The sequence below is a fragment of the Capra hircus genome, chromosome 3, assembly GCF_001704415.2.
Source record: "Capra hircus breed San Clemente chromosome 3, ASM170441v1, whole genome shotgun sequence".
Lineage (NCBI taxonomy): Eukaryota > Metazoa > Chordata > Mammalia > Artiodactyla > Bovidae > Capra > Capra hircus.
In genome coordinates, this window is record NC_030810.1 from 84,818,578 (window position 1) to 84,840,199 (window position 21,622).

Sequence of the window (21,622 nt, forward strand, 5' to 3'; positions counted from 1 at the left end):
TCCTCTACGTCTGTGTCTATTCCTGCCCTGCAAATAGGTTCATCAGTACCGTTTTTCTGGATTCCATATATATGTGTTAAGATCTGTCAAATGAATGAGTGTGGAGACCTGTGGGGCTTAATGGTGAGACTGTAAGTAGCTAAAGAAGAGATGAGGAAAGAGGTTCTTGGAGAACTTCTCTATGAGGAAGACCAATGAAGAAAACGAGGGAAAATTAAGTGGGGAAGATGGAGCTTTGGATAGAAAGACAGAGCTCTCAATAGGAAAAGATTTGAACGAGCAAGTTAGCCAATCCTGAAATGCTTGTGCTCAATTCTTAAAAATTTGAATGTGTTCATAGCAGGGTGGCCAGGATGGTGGCAAATTTGGCAACCATGTATATGACAAGGGGTTGAGAAATCTGAGTAGTTTATTGAGAAAGAAATACGGCAAGGAAGGGAACAAAGCACATCATATGAAAGGTTATCATGGTAGAGTAGGTATATAGTATATTTAACTTGGAGTAGCTTTGAAGAGACAGGCTTCCCGGGTGGCACTAGAGGTAAAGAATACGTCTGCCAATGCAGGAGGCACAAGCTCGAGCTCTGGGTCAGGAAGGAGGGCTCTGGAAAAGGGCATGACCACCCACTCCAGTATCCTTGCCTGGAGAATTCCATGGACAGAGGAGCCTGTGGGGGGCTACAGTCCATAGGGTTTCAAGAGTCAAAGAGATAACTAATGATGGTAAACAGCTCTAAAAAGTCAAGTTTCTGGAACAAAATAAGCATTTTAAAGATTTTGTTCAAAAAATAATTAGGTGCTTTGTGTAGTTGTGGACATAAAGTCACCTGAGTATAAGTGAAACCTGAAGATGACCTCTCAGAAATGTCACAAAAGATATTTGCTTTAAAAAGCCTCTACCAGGGTTGACGTGAAGTCTGAGAAGCCTCAATCCTAGAATCCCCCTGCATTCCTCTGTTGCTCAGCTGTTAAGCTAGCATGTAACACCCAAGGGGTATGTGTGGTAGAGTGGTACAAGTGGATTCTTAAAATATTGACTTAAAGTTGTGAATGAAATGAAACCTTGACCAAGTTTGTATTCACCTTCTCATGCTATTAGGAAAGGCGAGAGGAGCAGAGTTAATACTGGCTCCCTTATGCAGATCTGGAATTCAGCAGGGAAAGCTGGACACTGGTCGTATATATGAGGCAAAAAAGAGCTCTCAGCATTGTTCCTGAAAGCTAGCCTAATCCAAATTTTAGCGAGGGGGAAAAAAAAATTCTTCTCAGTTTACATTTGTTTTAGAGGAGAGAGACTAGAAAAACCAAAGCCTTGGGTCAGGCTGCCACATGATGGTACCATAGTCAGTTGGGGAGAATTACACATACTAAGAGCAGTTTTAACTTTAGAAAATAAGGTTTATAGAAAGAATGGTATGCAAAATGAGACATGTTAAAACATATAGGCTGCTTTTTGAGCTTTGAAACATGAAAAAGATAGCATTGAGTGAGGTTACTTGTATCTGTAGAATTTCAGTCTGTAAGCCATAGATTTCTGAAGTGACCCTGGGTCCTGGCTACTAACTGTTAAAGCTATCAGGTTCAGGATAAAAATGCCTTACAGAAGCTAGTAAAGCTCCTGATATAAGTAAATAAAAAAGGGAAGCCCAACATGACCAAATAATGAAGATGTGTGGCTGTAGTTGATCAGTTGCCCAAGAACGGTAAATTCTGTGGATGTGATAGACATCCTAAGGAAAAGAATATAGAAGATGTCAGCAATATGTTGGAACCACCTTAGCCCAGGAAAAAAGTGTGTAATTTACACTTCCCATGTACCAGACATTGTTCTAAGTACATCACATATTTAACGCTCTTAAAGCACATAATGCAAACATTACCTATGTTGAGATACTATGATACAGTGTTGCAGGATGAGATAAACTAGGGAAACTTGTCACTTTGCTATATCATATAAGCAGCACTTCTGGTACATTTATTTAACCAATGAAACCCTCCTTGGATGCTTCTCATGGGGCTGGCAGTTCATGAAACACTAGGTTGGAGACATTAATATATGTGAAAGGTGTTTGAATAACATAATATTCTGTTAAAAATTAAATTATTAAATATCAGAATTACTAAGTTCTTATTCTGTATCAAGTACATTTTATAATATTTCAGACAATCACTCATGTAGGTTATTGGGGAAACTTTCATTGGCTAGAAGTACCCTCTCTCAGGAAGACCATGCATTTCACTGTAGGAAAGTTATAAGCCACTGAATACACTTTGTTGTATTAAGGTAATGTTTCTCTTCTAATTCCCTATCCACTAACTACCTGTCTACCCTAATAGTGCACAGTTTTCTGATAACTCCAACAAAAAAAGAAAAAGATGGAAAAATTTGGAGGAAAATTTAAAATTAGTACTCTGAGATTATAGTGAGTTGAAGGGTGGCTCACCCCCACCTATCCCTCATCCCTCAACTGCCCTCAACCCTTGCAAAAGTTATGTCCACCTAAAATCTGTGAATGTGATCTTATTTGGAAAATAAGATATAAATTTTGCAGATATAAATTAAGGATCTCAAGATGAAATCATCCTGTGTTAGGATGAGCTGTAAATGAAATAACTTTCTTTATAAAAGAAGAGAAAAGGAGATGACACACAGAGGAAAAGGTGATGTGAAGACAAGGCAGAGATTGGGAGTGCTGTCTATAAACCAAGCGACACCAAGGACTGCCAGCAGCCATCCAGAAACTAGAAGGGAGGCATGCAGTGAATTGTCCCTCAGAGACTCCAGCAGGAACCAACCCTGCCAACATTTTGATTTCAGACTTATGGCCTCCAAAACAGTAAGAGTAAATTTCTGTCAATATTAATCCCCTCAATTTATGATAATTTTTATGGCAGTTCAAGAGGCTATTTTATGAGATTAAAACAGATATTTAAATTACCAGCATAAAATTAGATTAAATCAAAGTCACATCCCAAATGACCAAGGAAAAAGAAGATGAAAGACTGAGGATAAAATTAGGAGATCAGAATATGAGTGGATAAATATGGGTATGTTGAACTACAAGGGCAAGAAGTTAAAAACTCAGTGGATATTTGAGGAGTTTGTATAAAGGAGATAAATATTATCCACTATTAACACTGTGACCAAACTAATAAATAGGCTAAGATATTATCAGGATATTTAAAGAATTATCAGGAATAAGCAAGTTATGTTACAGTGAGTTAAATATGAATGATACAAATTCTCCAAGTTTCTAAAACACTGGCTAAAATGAAGTTTAAGCCCCTTGTCAGATGGCTAATAGAATCACAGAGCTACCCGTGTGAAAGGAAAGCAGCCGCACTAGGAAGAAGCAGGCTTGGCTCTGGCTTTTACTTTTTCCTGCAAGGTCACCTGTATGGTCCCAAAGACCCAGGAAGCCTTTGTCAATTTTTGAAGAATTGCTATAACATTTGTCATAGCTTCAAAACGATCAAGCTATTCTATATTTGTTTTCAAACCCACTCATCTTTCCCTGTTTCTTCAAATAACATAGTGCTTTAATACCTGCTATGTTTCCCAAAGACCTTAGGCTCTGACTTCACTCACTTAGCCCTTCCTAAACATGTGTTTTATGAGAGGCGCTGTGCAAAGTGCAATTTGAGAATAAGAAGCAAAGGAACCTGGTTTCCAAGGCTTTAGGGAGTAATACACTTGAAGAAATTGCTAAACCTATATAAAAACAATACTATTAATATATATTCTATGGAAACTGTGAGATGAAGTATGAATGATTCATAACTCTTATCTTCAACCCCAACCACTCTTCTTAATATCAGTTGCCTACTGAACCACTGAGTATGCACAGATACTAAAAATTTGTACAAAATGAATATATTACCTTCTCCTTTGTATGTGTTATATCCCTTTTGTTTCTTGATCAGGCCATCGTTTCACCATTTGGGTCATCGAAGGCAGATACTTGTATATCACACATGTCCTATTTCTACCTCAATTCCTTTATCCAGTCAATTCAGTCTCCAGATTATATCTAAATCAGCCCATTGTCTTACTCTACTGTCTTTGTTCAACTTTTGTCCAAACCTCCATCATCCCTCCCCTGGACATCTGTGGAATTTTCCTCACTCCTTTCTCTGTCCATGCCTCTCTCCAAGCCATTCTCACAGAGTAGGCAGTGATCTTTCAAAACAATGTAAATCAGTCCATATCATTTTCTGCTTGTAATGCTCCACTACATTTCCACTGTATATATGAGAATCCACTCACTATGTTCTAAACATTTGGCCCCCTTCTAATTCTTCAAATCGGAGAAGGCAATGGCACCCCACTCCAGCACTCTTGCCTGGAAAATCCCATGGACAGAGGAGCCTGGTAGGCTGCAGTCCATGGGGTTGCAGAGTCGGACACGACTGAACGACTTCACTTTCACTTTTCACTTTCATGCATTGGAGAAGGAAATGGCAACCCACTCCAGTGTTCTTACCTGGAGAATCCCAGGGACCAGGGAGCCTGGTAGGCTGCCCTCTATGGGGTCGCACAGGGTCAGACATGACTGAAGCGACTTAGCAGCAGCAGCAACTCTTTAAATGTGTCAAGTTATTTCCTGTTAACGTCCTTCACACAAACTGCTTCTTCACTCTGGTGTTTCCCTGCCCTTCAGTAACCCACATCCTGCCAACTGTCTGTAGATCTTGTAAATGTCACCTAGATGCCACTTCTTCAAAATGTCCTTCCTTGACCTTCCGGGTTAAACAGGTCCTCTTGCTGTACCCGTTCACCTGTGCATCTGCTTCATAAGACTTAGGAGAATTTGGTGGCTCAGATGGTGAAGGATCTGCCTGCAATGCAGGGAGACTGGGGTTTGATCCCTTGGTAGGGAAGATCCCCTGGAGAAGAGAATGGCAACCCACTCCAGTATTCTTGCAGGGAGAATTCCATGGGGCCTGGCAGGCTACAGTTCTTGACGTCGCAAAGAGTAAGACACAGCTGAGCCACTAACACACACACACATGAAGTTATTTGTTTTGTGTTTGTTCAGTGGCACTAATGGTAAAGAACCCATTTGCCAATGCAGGAGACTTAAAGAGACACAGGTTCAATCCCTAGGTTAGGAAGATCCCCTGGAGGGAGGGCATGGCAACCCACTCCAGTATTGTTGCCTGGAAAATCCCAAGAACAGAGGGGCCTGGCAGGGCTATAGTCCATAGTGTTGCACAGAGTCAGACACAACTGAAGCGACTTAGCAGCAACGCTGTCTATCTTATTCACTCTTATATTTAGCATCCAGAACAGAACTTGGAACATAGTGTTGAATAAATATCTGTTGACTAAAAGAACGAACGAATGAATAAGTAAATACAATATGGTCACAGGTAAAGAGATGGTTTCAAGTACAATGTACTCAGTACTCTACACGTCCTAAAATCAGCACACCAAGCTCCCCCTGCTCCTGGAGCAAGCGGAAGAGGAGAATGCTGACATTTTCCTCCAATTCTGTTAGTTCTCTTCAGCTAAAGGCACCATCTCTAAATTTTATTACTTCTGAAATAATTCAGATGTAAAAATTGCAGTAATAGTACAAAGAATTCTAATTTTCTTTCACTCAAACTCCTCAAGTGTTAATATTTTACATTTGTTTTATCAAGCTCTTTAGTTTTCCTGAACTATTTTATAATATGTTCCAGACGTAATGCCTTTTATCTCTAAATATTTCAGTGCTGTTGTTTAATTGCCAGGTCCTGTCCGACTCTTTTAGCAAGGCTCCTCTGTCCATAGGATTTCCCAGGCAAGAATACTGGAGTTGGTTGCCATTTCCTTCTCCAGGGGATCTTCCCAACTCAGGGATTGAATCCATGTCTCTTGAGTCTTCTGCATTGGCAGGCGAATTCTTTACCTGCTGAGTCTCTGGGGAAGACAATTTCAGCGTGTCCTTCCTAAAATCAAAGGGATTTTCTTCTCTTACACATTAACAGTACAATTATCAAAAACAAAAAATGACTAATCTAGAAACATTCAACATGTGTGAATTGTCCCATATGTGTCCTTTATAGTAAAAAAGGAAAATCATTCCAGGTACAAGACTCAACCTGTTGTGTCTAGCTGCCATGTTTCGTTAGTCTCCTTCATTCTAAACCAATTCTACCCTCTTTCTCTTTCATGCCACCGATATTTTTGAAGCGTAGAGGCCAATTATTTTGTAGAATGTCATTGAATTTGGGTTTGTCTGATGTTTCCTCATGATTAGATTCCAATTGTGGACCCTGGAGGGCAGGAATACCACCAAACTGGTGTTGCAGCCTTCTCAAGAGCCATCACATTAGGAGGCACATGATATCAAGTTGTCCCATCATTGGTGATGCTATTTTTGATCACTTTTATGGTTTTTCTACTGTCCCTTTTATAATTAACAAGTTCTGTGATGAGAAGCTTTGAGATCATGTAAATATAGTGATAACCAACAATTTTTTTAAACATTAACCAACTCTGTGGCCCAACTAATCTTCCATTTACTTGGGAAAATACCTAAGGTCTATTAATAAGTTATGAAATAGCTAATTGTGCAACTTTCCCAAGTATAATGGTCCATTACCATTCTACCTTACCTCCTTTTTTCACGTGTACAAAGAAAGAAACCTAGGAGCTGCTTTTGAAAGAACATAATAAAATGTCTAATCTCATTCCTTATTCATCAGATGAGAAAGCTGGGGCCCAGACAGGCTAACTGACTTGCCTAAGGTCAGACAGCTTACTCAGTAGCAGCCCTGAAAATAATTAAGTGCTCACTGTAGAGCAAGAAAGGCAAAAGTCAACTCAGTATATACGAGCCCTAAGGGTACACCTGCAGCAGTCTAAGGCAGTTTTTCTGTGACCATTTTTGGAAAGTAATGAGATTCTTACAGAGATTCACAGGACAGGGCAGAACATCTTCCATGGGGCCACTGCATGAGGGGTCTCTAGGGAAGTACAAGAGCTCACTGCTGTGCCTGAGTTCTCTTTGTTCTTTCTTCCTCTCTCCATCTCTAGCGGAAACACTCAAGTCATTGCAAAGGCAGAAACAGTCTCACAGTCCTAGGACAGAGCATTGCCTACTCCTCACCTAGAAATGCTATAGGCTCCTTGTTCAATACTCTGGATATCTGTTTAATTCTAAATAGTATCTTTACATATGTTATTTTGAAATTACATGAGGTAGGCCTGTCATAATCTTACCATATTTTACACATTTGAGAATAGTTTTTAATTTGCCTAAGAACAGTCTAACCTAGGGGCTTCTGAGATGGCACTAGTGGTAAAGAACCTGGCTGCCAATGTAGGAGAGATAAGGGACATGAGTTTGAGGCCTGGGTCAGGAAGATCCCCTAGAGGAGGGCATGGCAACCCACTCCAGTATTCTTGCCTGAAAAATCCCATGGACAGAGGAGCCTGGCGGGCTATAGTCCATAGGGTTGCAAAGAGTCAGATATAACTGAAGCAACTTAGCAGACATGCCTGCATTCTAACCTAGGCTAATACAGAAGCAAGCAGCCTCTTCTACAATGCCCCGGGTCTTTCCTTTCCAAGGTGACTATGTATTTAAAAGGAAAATAATAATAAGTAGCAGGCACCGGGAGCTGGAACTCCAACCTTACCCAGAACACAGGTGGTCCTTGTGGCTTGTCTGCTCTGCTTTCTCCGTTACTCAGAAGGAATGGAGACACCATGCCCTGTCCAAGCCAATGTCCCCCAGTATTTACTACTTCTTCATAAAAGTTATTCTGAGATGATATTTAGCAGTACACCCAAAGCTATGAACCAGAGGTAATGACTCTAACGTCATCCTACACAAACTTTCTATACAGAGTATGTAGAGTTTCCTCTTTACCACTTCTTGAGAGGCACATGCATAAAAAAAAGAAGCAATGCTTTAATTAAGAGTCAACCTTTAATCAGGACTTGGCATAAAATGAGCAAGGGATATTTTTAAAAATCATAAAAACAAAAGATGTAAGTTGCTATGAGTTAAAACTAGTAATTCAACTATTAGAAATACAGGGAAATGTTTGCTGTGTTAGAAGAGGAGGGACTAGTAGGCCTAGCAGCAGCCACAGTGGACGCGGCAGAATCAGTAGGAGCTCAGCTGACTTCTGTTGTGTGTTTACCATGTTATCAGCACTCTGCTCCACGCTGTAGGTACAGCACCTCCTCTAATCCTCAGAATGGTCTCAGTGTTCTTCTCATTCCATACAAAGTTAGCATCAAGCAAATAAAACACTGGGAGAATATAAATCTAATCTAAGATTATAATCCCACTCTACGGTAATAACCGAATAATCCTGGAGTGTAAGATCTTGGAGACCGTTGAGAAATTATTGCTGACTGATGCACCAACTCATGCCCTCACTTCTTTCTGGTCACTTTGGGAGTGAGATCTTTGCTTCTCTTCCTATATAGAAACAGACTCCTAACCAGACTTGTCAGAGCCTCCTCATTAAAGTATAAGCTCCATACGGTCAGGGACTTTGTATTCTCGACTACTATTTCCCATACCTAGAACACTGCCTTGTCTGTGGTAGGTAATTATTATATGTTCAAGGAATGAATAACTGAATAATACATGAACAAAGGCTGGCTATAACAAAGATTAAATTTTAAATGAATGATTCTCTTTTACTTCTCAGTTATAAACGGGTTCTTATAGCATGACTTGCCAGAGTCTCTTAAAAAGACTGGGCTTACAGTGTTTGAATTCATGACTCTAAAAATCTTCCTGTGGCTGGCATGGATGTTCAAAATCATGCTGTTGGATATGCTTTAAAAGAGAAGAAGAGTCTGTATCTCCATCCCTAGTGAGTAAACAAGTTTGAGCATTAAATATTTGGTTAAACAGTAAACAAAATTTTAAACTAGGCAACTTCATTTGCTGTTGAACAATATTCTCTGAGCAACTACACGTGTCAAGCACAGGAAGTGCCAGTGCTTTCCCTGACTGCTAGCCCCCCTCACCTGGACTTTCTAAAACTAAGTGAGTAACTCAAACAGGATTTGTAATGTAGCTGACCTCCTTGGCAACTTTTAGTATCTTCTGCTACTGGGAAGGCAAACTAAAAGAACTGAAAATTATACTTTTCATGTAGGGAAAATGTCATAACCCTGGTAAATTTTCAAGGAATTTTGTAGAAAATTTGTTTTTTTTTTTTTCTTTTTGAGGGAAAGTTCCATGTTTGAATTAGCAAAAACTATGGCCTATATGAGTGTCTAAGATAATTGGGTAACAGAGGGACAGAGGGCTAAAAGCATAGAAAGATAAATTTTAATGTGTTTACAGTTTCAACAAAAAAGTGTGCTCTGACTACTCTCCTTGGACAAGCCTGTTCATTTATCACCGATTTCTGTGAAGAGAACAGCTATTAAGTTATTCAAATTAAAAAACAAACCTGCCACTTGATGTGACAGATTACTTGTATATTTACATTATGGGAGTGCTATGAAATTTTACGGGCGGTGTTAGTGCCCTGAGCATTATTTTAGGGAAAAAAAGGTAAAATTATATTACCTGATGCAAATTCTTTTCCAAACACTCTAGATATTCTCATTTTGATTAGGCTAAACATTCTGAGGGCGATAAAATCGTATTCCTTTTTCTCTAAAACAGTTTTATTAATACTTTTTAAATGCTATTAAAATAAGGGAATGAAATCAGTTTATTCACAGCATTTTTTCACCAGAGTGTTCTCTTTATACACTATTATCTACTAACAGGAAGATTATATGGCAGTAAATGATGAGAACAGTTTTTGACTTGAACTCACATTCAAATTATAATGGGGAAATATATATAATTATGGCTGATTAGCATTGTTGTATGGCAGAAACCAACCCAACAGCATTAGAGCAATTTTCCTCCAATTAAATTTAAAAATTGTAACATGCTTTTGGTTTGTATTGGAGAAGGCAATGGCACCCCACTTCAGTACTCTTGCCTGGAAAATCCCATGGACGGCGGAGCCTGGTAGGCTGCAGTCCATGGGGTCGCTAATTCTCTGTGATTATGTGTGACACAGTGCTCATTCCAAAAGTGCCTAATGTATACCTTTAAATATTGGAATCAGAGGAAACATGCTTTTAGTTACTTCAGAGTTCCAAAAGTAATCATTGAACTGGAATCGATAAGCAGACTTGGGGTACAAGGTTAGATGAGAGAACCGTGCACCAGTCTTGCTTAAATCCTGTTAATCAAACAGGATTGTGACCATAAACATGTGTCAGTTAAAAAAAAATTTGGCTAATATAAAAGTCATGGAAAAGTACAAAACTTACATATCAACATACCCTTCATTTCTGATGGATTTGACACAAACATGATTTTTAATTTGGCACAAAGAACTAAATCTAGGCATGTTCATAAACCTGTTGGTCCATCTGATTCTACTTTGCTCTGGAAAAAAAAATCCTTGTTAAATTCATCAGCGTATAAATTGGTTCTGTTTCAAAACTGGGAATGAAGATGTTTAATGTTATCATGCCTTCAATCCTTAGGTGTCAGCAAATTGTATTCTAAATTACAATACTCACAGCTGATGCCTGCTCTATTACCCCTCTGTCCAGTTGAATGTTCTGGTTCCTTGTATGGAAACTGCAGAGTTGTATCCAAGGTTCTGAATCCTTCTTTAAGAGAATGATGCTTGTAGTACTCCACAAGTTCCTTTAGGAAAAAAGAATCAAACACACACACTCCTTGACACATAATGATACACAATGAAGGGATAATCAAGTTAATGCTAAATTTTCCATAAGCCCCCTGGTGCCTCAGTGGTAAGAAATCTGCCAGCCAAAGAGGAGATGGAGATTTGACTCTAGCCTGCCACAGCCTTCTCTGGGTCAGGAAGATCCCTTAGAGAAGGAATAGCAACCCCTTCCAATATTCTTGCCTGGAAAATCCCACGGACAGAGGAGCCTGGCGGGCTATAGCCTATGGGGTTGCAAAGAGTTGGACACGACTTAGTGACTAAACAACATGTCACAATAAGTAAATGCTCTCCCTGCTTCCTGGATGTACAAGACACCCAACTAGTAATTGTCCTTGTTACCCAGGCCATTTATAATGTGAGTTACCCCCCACTGTTACTCAATATCCTGTTAAGCCTTCAGTTGGATGTAGTAAGTAAAAAGAAGCCATAATAAACCTCAAACTCAGAACAGAAAATCTTATTCTTACTTATGAAATACTTTTTGTTTAGGGAGGCAAGAGATGTTTTATGAATATATAGTAATCGATAGTTTCCTGCATTTTCTTTCAGCATAGGAGGAAAAAAAACTTGATCCTAAATATGCTTGTCCACTGTAAACCAAAGTTTTTAAACCACAAATATTGTTTGCTTGACATTGCTTCTGGCTTATGAGGAAGTGTTAGTGACCTTCTCTTAGCTCTGTATGTCACCTGACTCACAGAAGTCAATAATGTAGTTCTTTCCAATTTTCTCTTATACCTAATTTGCCTTAAATACATCCAAGCCTAATATAATAACCACCCACCATTTTTCATACTATGATCTCAGAATATTTCTATTGCGATGTCAGTTTCACAGATTTTGCACAAATCTTAATCCCTCTACTTTAAACAGAAAATTAATAATGGTTAATTCATAATGGAAAATGAATATTATCACTAGATGAGTACCAGTTATGTTAGAAAAACCTGAAATGCAAATAAAAGCAAAATAACTTTTAACCTAATTATTCAGTGCTGCTTCTACAGCACTATTATTTAAAACTGTATAAAAGCAACTAATTTCTTAAAAAAAAAATCACACTGCCATCAACTCAGCCTTTCCATTCAGCGCTTATGTTCAAAGACCCCCAAACAAATCAATCAAGTCAAAAATCACCTGAAAGAAGAGAAAGAGAATCATCATTGATCTATTTATTATTTAAGACCAAACTTGGATGAGTTGTGGAATACATGGTGTGGGGTGTTCCAGGGATCACAGAGATTATGAAGGTAAGGTTCCTAGGCATACCCACTGTGGAAGGAAAGAGAAGGGTTATGGGAGTTTAGAGGCAAGAAGGAGAGAGAGCTTCCTTTTCAGAGTCCAGAGGGAAGGAAGAGGGACGAGTTCATGAGAGGAGGTAGCTTGCCTTAAATTGAATAAAAGTATAATTCCAAAAGCCAGGAAGGATGAAAGGATTATTTTAAGTAGAGCAGACAGGCTGGGAACAGACAAAGATAACAAAGACCATCTTCATAAACTAAAAGCAGCATGGTTTGGCTCAAGTACTGGATAAAGCAAATGGAGATTCTTCACCTTTCACATCTGTAAAATGGGGATAATAAACCATTTCACAGACTATAGCAAAGAAGGGATAAAGTACCTAGTACCTGTGAATAATCATGAGAGCCACCATGATCCCATGTGCTACATAATTTTATATAGTGTGTGTGTGTATATATATATACATATAGTTTTATATAGTATATGTATAGTTTTATATAGTTTCTTACAATCTTCAGACAAGAAACAAGAGATGGGTCTTTTCCCCACTGACGCTCAAGGCTCAGTGAGATTAATCAGCTTGGGCAAGGTTGTATAACTGGTGTCTGGCTCCAAAGTTTCTGCTCTCAACTACATTGTATTATTAGCAAATAGTAACCTGGTAAATGTAAATATGCAAAAAGGGAAGCAGAGGGAACGAGCATTTTCTAAGTATCTTCTTGTTTTCTTAGACCTAAGATGATATGCTTTTACACATGCTGTAACTTAAATTTTTTTTTCTTCCATTCTTTCTTCTTTGCTTGGGCCCAGATTATAAGTGTACTTGCTGAAGCAAAGGAGTAGAATCTGATGAACTTAAAAGAAAAAAAGCTAAACTATCAGAAGTTTTCAGTTCACTTCAGTCACTCAGTCATGTCCAACTCTTTGCAACCCCATGGACTGCAGCACGCCAGGCTTCCCTATCCATCACCAACTCCCAAAGTTTACTCAAACTCGTGTCCATTGAGTTGGTGATGCCATCCAACCATCTCATCCTCCGTCGTCCCCTTCTCCTCCCACCTTCAATCTTTCTCAGCATCAGGGTCTTTTCAAATGAGTCAGTTCTTCGCATCAGGTGGCCAAATATTGGAGTTTCAGCTTCAGCATCAGTCCTTCCAAAGAATATTCAGGACTGATTTCCTTTAGGATGGACTGGTTGGATCTCCTTGCTGTCCAAGGTACTCTCAGGAGTCTTTTCCAACGCCACAGTTCAAAAACCTCAATTCTTCAGCACTCAGCTTTCTTTATAGTCCAACTCTCACATCCATACATGACTACTGGAAAAACCATAACTTTGACTAGATGGACCTTTGTTGGCAAAGTAACATCTCTGCTTTTTAATATGCTGTCTAGGTTGGTCATAACTTTTCTTCCAAGGAGCAAGCATCTTTTAATTTCAGGGCTGCAGTCACCATCTGCAGTGATTTTGGAGCCCCCCAAAATAAAGTCTGTCACTGTTTCCATTGTTTCCCCATCTATTTGCCATGAAGTGATGGGACCAGATGCCAGGATCTTAGTTTTCTGAATGAGTTTTAAACCAACTTTTTCACTCTCCACTTTCACTTTCATCAAGAGGCTCTTTAGTTCTTCACTTTCTGCCATAAGGGTGGTGTCATCTGCATATCTGAGGTTATTGATATTTCTCCCAGCAATCTTGATTCTAGCTTGTGTTTCATCCAGCCTGGCATTTTTCATGATGTACTCTGCATTAAGTTAAATAAGCAGGGTGACAATATACAGCCTTGATGCACTCCTTTTCCTATTTGGAACCAGTCTGTTCCATGTCCAGTTCTAACTTTGCTTTCTGACCTGCATATAGATTTCTCAAGAGGCAGGTCAGGTGGTCTGGTATTCCCATCTCTTTAAGAATTTTTCAGAGAGTTTGTTGTGATTCACACGGTCAAAGGCTTTGGCGTAGTCAATAAAGCAGAAGTAGATGTTTTTCTGGAATTCTCTTGCTTTTTCAGTGATCCAGCGGATATTGGCAATTTGATCTCTGGTTCCTCTGCCTTTTCTAAATCCAGCATGAACATATGGAAGTTCATGGTTCACAGACTGTTGAAGCCTGGCTTGGAGAATTTTGAGCATTACTTTACTAGCATGTAAGATGACTGCAATTGTGCAGTAGTTTGAGCATTCTTTGGTATTGCTTTTCTTTGGGATTGGAATGAAAACTGACCTTTTCCAGTCCTGTGGCCACTGCTGAGTTTTCCAAATTATCTGGCATACTGAGTGCAGCACTTTCACAGCATTATCTTTTAAGATTTTAAACAGCTCAACTGGAATTCCATCACCTCCACTAGCTTTGTTTGTAGTGATGCTTCCTAAGGCATTAGAAGTTTTTATCCCCAAAATGGCTTCACTGATCAAAATATGGCATTTATATTATGGTGGTTTTAACGTGGTTTGCAAAGGCAAGGTCTGGAATTAAATTCTGTTTAGAGACCAATATTATCATTTAAGTTTTTTAAATGCAAAATTTTGTAAGGTCTCTGAAAGAATCATATACTTTATCATTTGCATCAGCAACACACTTCTCTTAGTTTTATCATTGAACTGAGTGAGTGTGTTCTTTAGAAAAAAAATGTGAAAATAAACCTGAAAGTAATCATAAGCCAATAACTTTGAACTTTAATGTAATTGAAATTGTTGTAAATGTTATAAGTAATTTGTTATAAGTAATATGAATTTTATGCATGATATATCATGAGTAGTATGAATTAAAGTTTATGAGAAGTTGGCTAGAAAACAGAATTATCATACTGAAAAGGACTTGTTAATCATTTAATACCTACCCACCTCCAGATTTTATGGAAGCAAAAATGACTTTTCCAAGGCCTAGGGCTGTGTGGCTTGGTAAGCTGCAAACACTTCAGTAAGCATCGAAGACATTTTCGTTCCATTTTTACCGTCTTATGAGGGTAAATCTTCCTACATGTTTCTAACTAGGTAGAATTAAATAGTGCCACTGTGGATCTCTTCTAATTCATGCCCTTCTGCTTTCTATAGTTTAGTCTAATCCGCCCCCACTTTAGCAGTCATTGACCTTCAGGTACTACAAGTAAATAAGACGACGCTAAACAAAAGAAATCACTATGCTTTCCTTATCTCACACTGACACAGTGGTGTCAACAATTCAAGTCTCTCTGAAAAATAATGAGTGAGAGCCAGTTATTCCAATTACCAAGGAAACGGGCAATGGAGATGATTTATAAACAGCATTTGGACAAGGACTGTCTGGCATACATGAAAATTGGAACAAAATTAATGCCTTGTAATCTGGATACAGAAATTCATTTAGAATTTAAATTTAACGACTAGAAAAACAAAGATTTTGATTAACCAAGCCACTGAAACCAGAGGGGATAAAAAAAGGTTAGGTTATAACAACCTGAGGTCAATCTTCTTGAGAAACTGGCTGATTTAAAATGAATTCTGGATTTTGTTTGCATTTTACATCCTTTCACAATTAAATTTAACCCTAGAGTGTCATTAGATAAATTAATATTACGTAGGTGATATAATGTTACCAGTCAGGATGAGAAGAAACTGAACTATACTTAAGAAATAACTCTATTCCTAGACCAAGATATACTTATAATGGCAACTGGGTTATCTCCCAACAACATAAAAGGCATGATAAAAGGTAACTGCTTAAAGTTGCAGAGGGAAGCCCCTAGCTCCCAGAGAGAAGTGCCTATTAACCCTTTATCTTCTTCCAGAGGGGCTGGTACTCAGATAGGAGCCATTCCTTCCAATCAGGTGTCCAGGTGTGGCATTTCCTAGTTTAGGGTCCAAGTATAGATCTATTTGAGGCTTTGGTACAGATAGATTTACTAATTTGAGAATTTTTTCAGAACTGAGTCCTTTTAGAATTCTGCAGAATCACAGTGATTTCACATAGTGAGGATTCAATATAAATTTGTTCAAGAAATGAACAAAAACAAAGAAGAGGTAGGTCCAGATGAGTTCAGTGGTCTCTTCAGCAATTTTTTAGTGATTTTCTTCCTGACAAAAGTATTTATCTAAGGCTGAGATTTTTTAGCCTCTTGTTGTCTTTTCACAATCATATACATTTGCTTATTTTTTTTCAGTTTCATTGTAGTTTCACAATTAATTCTTAATCTCCTCCCTTTAACTATCTTTATTATGTACTTCCTTACAAAAGATCTCCTGATATGGAGGGAAAAAACACATGCATGTGTCTCCAGCAGTGACATTTCTGATGTTTTACACACACCACGTAATAAGCACTGTTAGCTTATGTAAGCTCGTCTACTTCCCTTTCCAGAACATCACTGAAAAAACTTTTACCCCTCTAGGATACAGATTACTTGAAATCTTGGTCTTTGTGGCGTATATTATAATCACAGCTTTTCATGCACATAGGAACCTGAGGATCTATGTTCACTAATCCAGGTCATGGTGTTATTTACTGGCTTTTCACATCTAACCTTAGAGGATGAGGAACTTTCTTGAGCTGAATCCAGGTGACACAAAGTTGAATTGATTGGTTCTTGCCAGTGATTATTCCTTTCATCCTCTTTGCTTATCTCTTGTGATGGGAGTCCCTTTTGTTGCTTTCAAAGTCAGCAAAGCTGGTAGTCAACTTTGGCCCTACAGCATTTTTTTACAGTCTCATACTAACCATGATACCACAGAGCAGCCTCATTACCAAGCACCCTAAGTTCTGCAGGTGAGAGTCAAGCTGGTGTGTCTTTGCAGTGATGTGGAGACCCCCTGTGCATGCTTTTTTCATGTCTCAGCTGGGGCTGTCACTCATTATTTGTGCATCCACTTGCCACCTCCCTGCTAGGTTTTCCTTTCAGGAAGAAACCTCCTCAGGTCTTGTTCTCTCTGTGCACAGCTTGCTTACTCCAGCAGAAGGTAACTCGCTGCAGCAGGGAGGATGCCTGGATCTTGCTTGCCACTTTGACAGGGTTTGCATTTTCCAGGACACATCCTTAGGATGCTGCCCATCCTTAGCTTTTGAACTGGGAATGTGATATTTATGTCAAGACAGGTTTTCTTACTTTTCTTTTGACTCCGTTCAATTCAGTTCAGTCGCTCAGTCACAAGATGCTTGTTTCTTTAAAACATGATTCCTGTTTTGACCCAGTTCTACATTTTTGGATAAGACTTTTAAGCTGGCCTATTTTGTAAGGCTCTCTTACACTCAGTTTTAACTTAGTGTTAACATCTGCAAAGTGCTTTGAGATGTTTTCCAGATGGATGCAGTATGTATCATTTGATTGTGGTTCAGTCAATGAGTGGTCCTTCCCAATGTTACTCAAAGGACTTAACAGAGCTCTGCAAAGGCATCTTATGTCCTATACTCAATTCTTCATTATCTTAAGAAACTCTCCAACTTGAGAAACAGGCCTGAGACTACTTTTCAGGAAATAAGAACTTTTTTCTTTACTGTTAGCAGTGCACATGATGTAATGATATGTATGTATTGTTTATATGACAATACATAATATTCTTATATGCTGTTGTACTTTTAAAAATCAGAATTAATCATCTTTATATGAAGCAACTTGGTAACAATATACTGTTTCAATTTAAACATAAAATTGCTATGAAATCACTGTCATATGGTAAAAATGTGATCTTGTTAATGTTTAATTGTCGAAGGTAATGAAGAAGAACTGTAGCACAGATCACTTAGACTAGAAAATACAAAAAGGTTTTCCATTTGACAGTATATTGTATTTTGCATGAAATGAACCTGAATGTGTCTATGGTTCTAAGAATCATATAGTGTGGACCCTGAAATATTATCTTAAACTTGCAAACTTAGTTTACGATGAAAAATATGTTTAAGGTAATAAAAAATTTAACTAGAATTCTTAAATTTTTCAAGATTCTGCTGCAAAATTAAGATATTATTCTCTTTAAATGTGTCAGCAAGCAAAATTTCCAAGAAACTATAGAACTAAACTGACCTTTCCAAAAAGAGAAAACTAAGGACCCCAGATTGAAAAGAACTAATCAATGCTTACCATTAAACTTTTAAACTTTCTATTTTCTGCAATGTGAAAAAAGCCATCTCTTGTTAAAATCTTGATGTGCTTTGCTTCATTATTGTACCTGTGGGCAATGGATAACTTATGAATATAAATGTGTTTTTAATCAGTAGAAATCAATAATTACCAGAGGGCATGCCCCAATAACATTATAGGAATTAATTCTGAAGACAAAATATATACCTATGCCAATACACTGGTGACAGCTAATTAACAAAATATATTCACTAGATTGGTTGAAGATACAAGCAATTTTTGAAGTGAGATTGGGGGGCAGTAGATTTGACCAATCATTCTGCCCAATTTATTTATAAGATCACTTTGAGAACACAGAAAATAAAATAAAATCTAGTAATTTATAATTCTTAGGATTTACTAGAAATATACACACATCAAGTCACCAAAGCACAGTGTTATGAAAGAAATCTGGTATGCCAATTAGCAGCCTATAACACTTAATACCATTTTTTTCTAACAGATATTTTCAAGTATTAATGAACTGTCTAGAGAGATGATGCATTATTTCTGCTGCAATTAGAACCTGGGTTTTCAACTTCAGTGTTGCACATGTCAGATGATCTATGCAATTATGAAAACAGGAAAGCTATTTCTTGTCCTACTTACTTAATGCTAATTGCGTATTCTCCTGACTCTCTGGTCCTGTGTCTCACAAGGTAAGTACTGTTTACCCTGTTAATAAGTTCAGTCTCTGCCTGCAGTCTTTCCATGGCTCCAGCATACCTGTGAGAAACAAGGACACAGAAAATTTGGGTAATGTACCTGAAAGAGAAGAGAGGCTAAAAATAAGTATCTGGCAGGATTTTAATTTAGTGGCAGATCTGAACTGTTTTTACTGCTATACTAACTATTTCAAAAAATAATATGGAAAAATGTCCTTTGAATACATTCAAACAAAGATACTGTAATCTCTACAAAGATTACAACAGTGAAGTGAACAATGCCAAACACACTAAATACTTATCAATAAATAAATGGAAAAAAGGGAGGAATTTAGTGGGTATTGGGTCAGAGAGGGACTTCCCTGGTGGCTCAGACGGTAAAGCGTCTGTCTACAATGCGGGAGACCCGGGTTCAATCCCTGGGTTGCGAAGATCTCCTGGAGAAGGAAATGGCAACCCACTCCAGGACTATTGCTTGGAAAATCCCATGGACAGAGGAGCCTGGTAGGCTACCGTCCATGGGGTAGGGCTGTGGAGAGTTTAGCGTCAAGAAAGAAAAAGACTTTAGGGAAGGATGGCCCATGGAAGACACACTCAGATATACACACGTGCACACATATACACACATTCCTCCAAAATTTCACATTTTCTAGGTAAAACAGTATGAAATAAAATCTCATACTCATTTTGAGTATTAAGAAAATTTAGGGACAATTTAAATTTTTTTTAATAATTAGTTTTTAGATATAAGATTAATTCTTATAGTCCACAATTTTGATAACCAATTTTCTTAAGAAACTACTAGTAGCAAATAGAATTTTTAAAAGATATTTTCGAAACCAAAATTCTGTTGTTCCCAAACTCTGCTGGCTTAAGCATACAAAAATTCCATAACATTAAAAGGGACAAATTCAATGTTAAAATATTCTTATTCTTATTATTGATCTATTCACATACTTTCCATTTATTCCTGGTTCAGTTCAAGGAGACTGAATTTGTTTTTGAAGATCTTTTTTCTTGCCCTCTTCTTTTGTTCTCTCTTCATTTGATGTCTATCTGTACTGAATGTGTTTGGATTGCTTTGTTTTTTTAATTGTGTGTTTCAATTGTAGATTTTTGGTTTGTGGTTCCCAGGAGGTTGGTTGTTGTTGTTGTTGTTGTTGAGTGGTAATGTAGTTTATTTTAAGTTAAAATATATGTTGTTGTTCTTGTTTAGTTGCTAAGTTGTGTCCAACTCTTTGCAACTTCATGGACTATAGCCCACCAGGTGCTGCTGTCCAGGCAATTTCCCAGGCAAGAATACTGGAGTGGGTTGCCATTTCCTTCTCCAGGGAATCTTTCTGACTCAGGGATCAAAGCTGCATTTCCTGCATTGGCAGATGGATTCTTTACTGCTGAATCACCATGGGTACAGCATTTAAAAACAATTTTATTATTTTTAAAATTTTATTTTATATTGGAGTATATTTGATTAACAATGTTGTGTTAGTTTCATCTGACAGCAGAGTGATTCAGTTATATATATATATGTGTGTGTGTGTGTATGTATTGTTTCAAAATTATTTTCTCATTTAGGTTATTACAGAGATCAAGCAGAGTTCTCTATGCTATACAGTAGATCCTTGTTGATTATATATTTTCAGTATAGCAGTATGTACATGTCAATCCCAAACTCCCAATCTATCCCTCCTGCCTGACCTTTCCTCTCAGTAACCCTAAGTTCTCTAAGTCTGTGAGTCTGTTTGTTTTGTGAATAAGTTCATTTGTATTATTTTTTAAGACTCTGTATATAAACTGATGTCATATATTTGTCTTTCTCTGTCTCACTTCACTTAGTATGATAATCTCCAAGTCTATCCATGTTGCTGCAAATAGCATTATTTCATTTTTTTCTATGGCTGAGTCATTGCATTCTTTTTATGGCTAAGTTATACCTTTTGTATATACGTACCACATCTTTATCCATTCATCCATCACTGGAGTTTTAGGCTGCTTCCATGTCTTAGCTATTGTAAACAGCATGGCAATGAACGTTGGGATGCACGTATCCTTTTGAACCATGGTTTTCTCCAAATATATGCCCAGGTGTGGGACTGCTGGATCATATGGTAGCTTTATTTTCAGTTTTGTAAGGAACCTAAATACTGTTCTCTATAGTGACTGCACCAATTTACATTCCCACCAACAGTGCAGGAGGGTTCACCTTTCTCCACACCATCTGGAGCACTTATTGTTTGATGATGGTCATAATGACTGGTGTGAGGTGATTCCTCATTGTAGTTTTGATTTGCATTTCTCTAATAATTAGCAGTGTTCAGCATCTTTTCATGAACCTCTTGGCTGTATCTCTGGTGAATTCATGTCCTTCTACCCTGCCATCCTGTCTTCTCCCATTATGTATCTCCCATGACATTTCGATACAGCAGTCTACAAATATACACAATTGTTTTATGTTGCAGATCCCTTAATTTCAAGTTCATCTCCAGTATCCTGCATTTGTATTCTCCTCTTCTCAAAATTGCTGGTTTTGATATCATATTTGTATATGGATGATTTCCTATGTTTAGGAAAATCTCTCTTACCAATGAGATTTCCCATTTGTAATTTTCTTGATTCTAGCTGTGGCCTTTTCTTTTCCACCTACAGAAGTTCCTTTAGCATTTGTTGCAAAGGTGGTCTGCTGGTGCTGAATTCTCTTAGTTTTTGCTTATCTGTGAAACTTCTGATTTCTCCACTGAATGAGAGCCTTGCTGGATAGAGTATTTTTGGTTGTAGCTTTTTCCCTTTCACCACATTAAATATATTGTGCCACTCCCTCTGGTCTGCAGAATTTCTGCTTAAAAATCAGCAGATAACCTTATCAGGGTTCCCTTGTATGTTATTTGTTGCTTTTCCCTTGTTGAT

General features: G+C 37.9%; 1 protein-coding gene across 1 annotated transcript in view; it reads right to left on the reverse strand.

Annotated features, from left to right (window-relative positions):
• Positions 1-21,622, reverse strand: part of VAV3 (vav guanine nucleotide exchange factor 3) — a 429,462-nt gene that overhangs the window by 14,189 nt on the left and 393,651 nt on the right. Inside the window, exons 23-25 of the mRNA XM_005678013.3 lie at positions 18,663-18,779; positions 18,015-18,102; positions 10,553-10,682 (exon numbers count right to left, since the gene is read on the reverse strand). Of these exons, the coding sequence (XP_005678070.1) occupies positions 10,553-10,682; positions 18,015-18,102; positions 18,663-18,779 (335 nt within the window). The remainder of the gene's footprint in view (positions 1-10,552; positions 10,683-18,014; positions 18,103-18,662; positions 18,780-21,622) is intronic.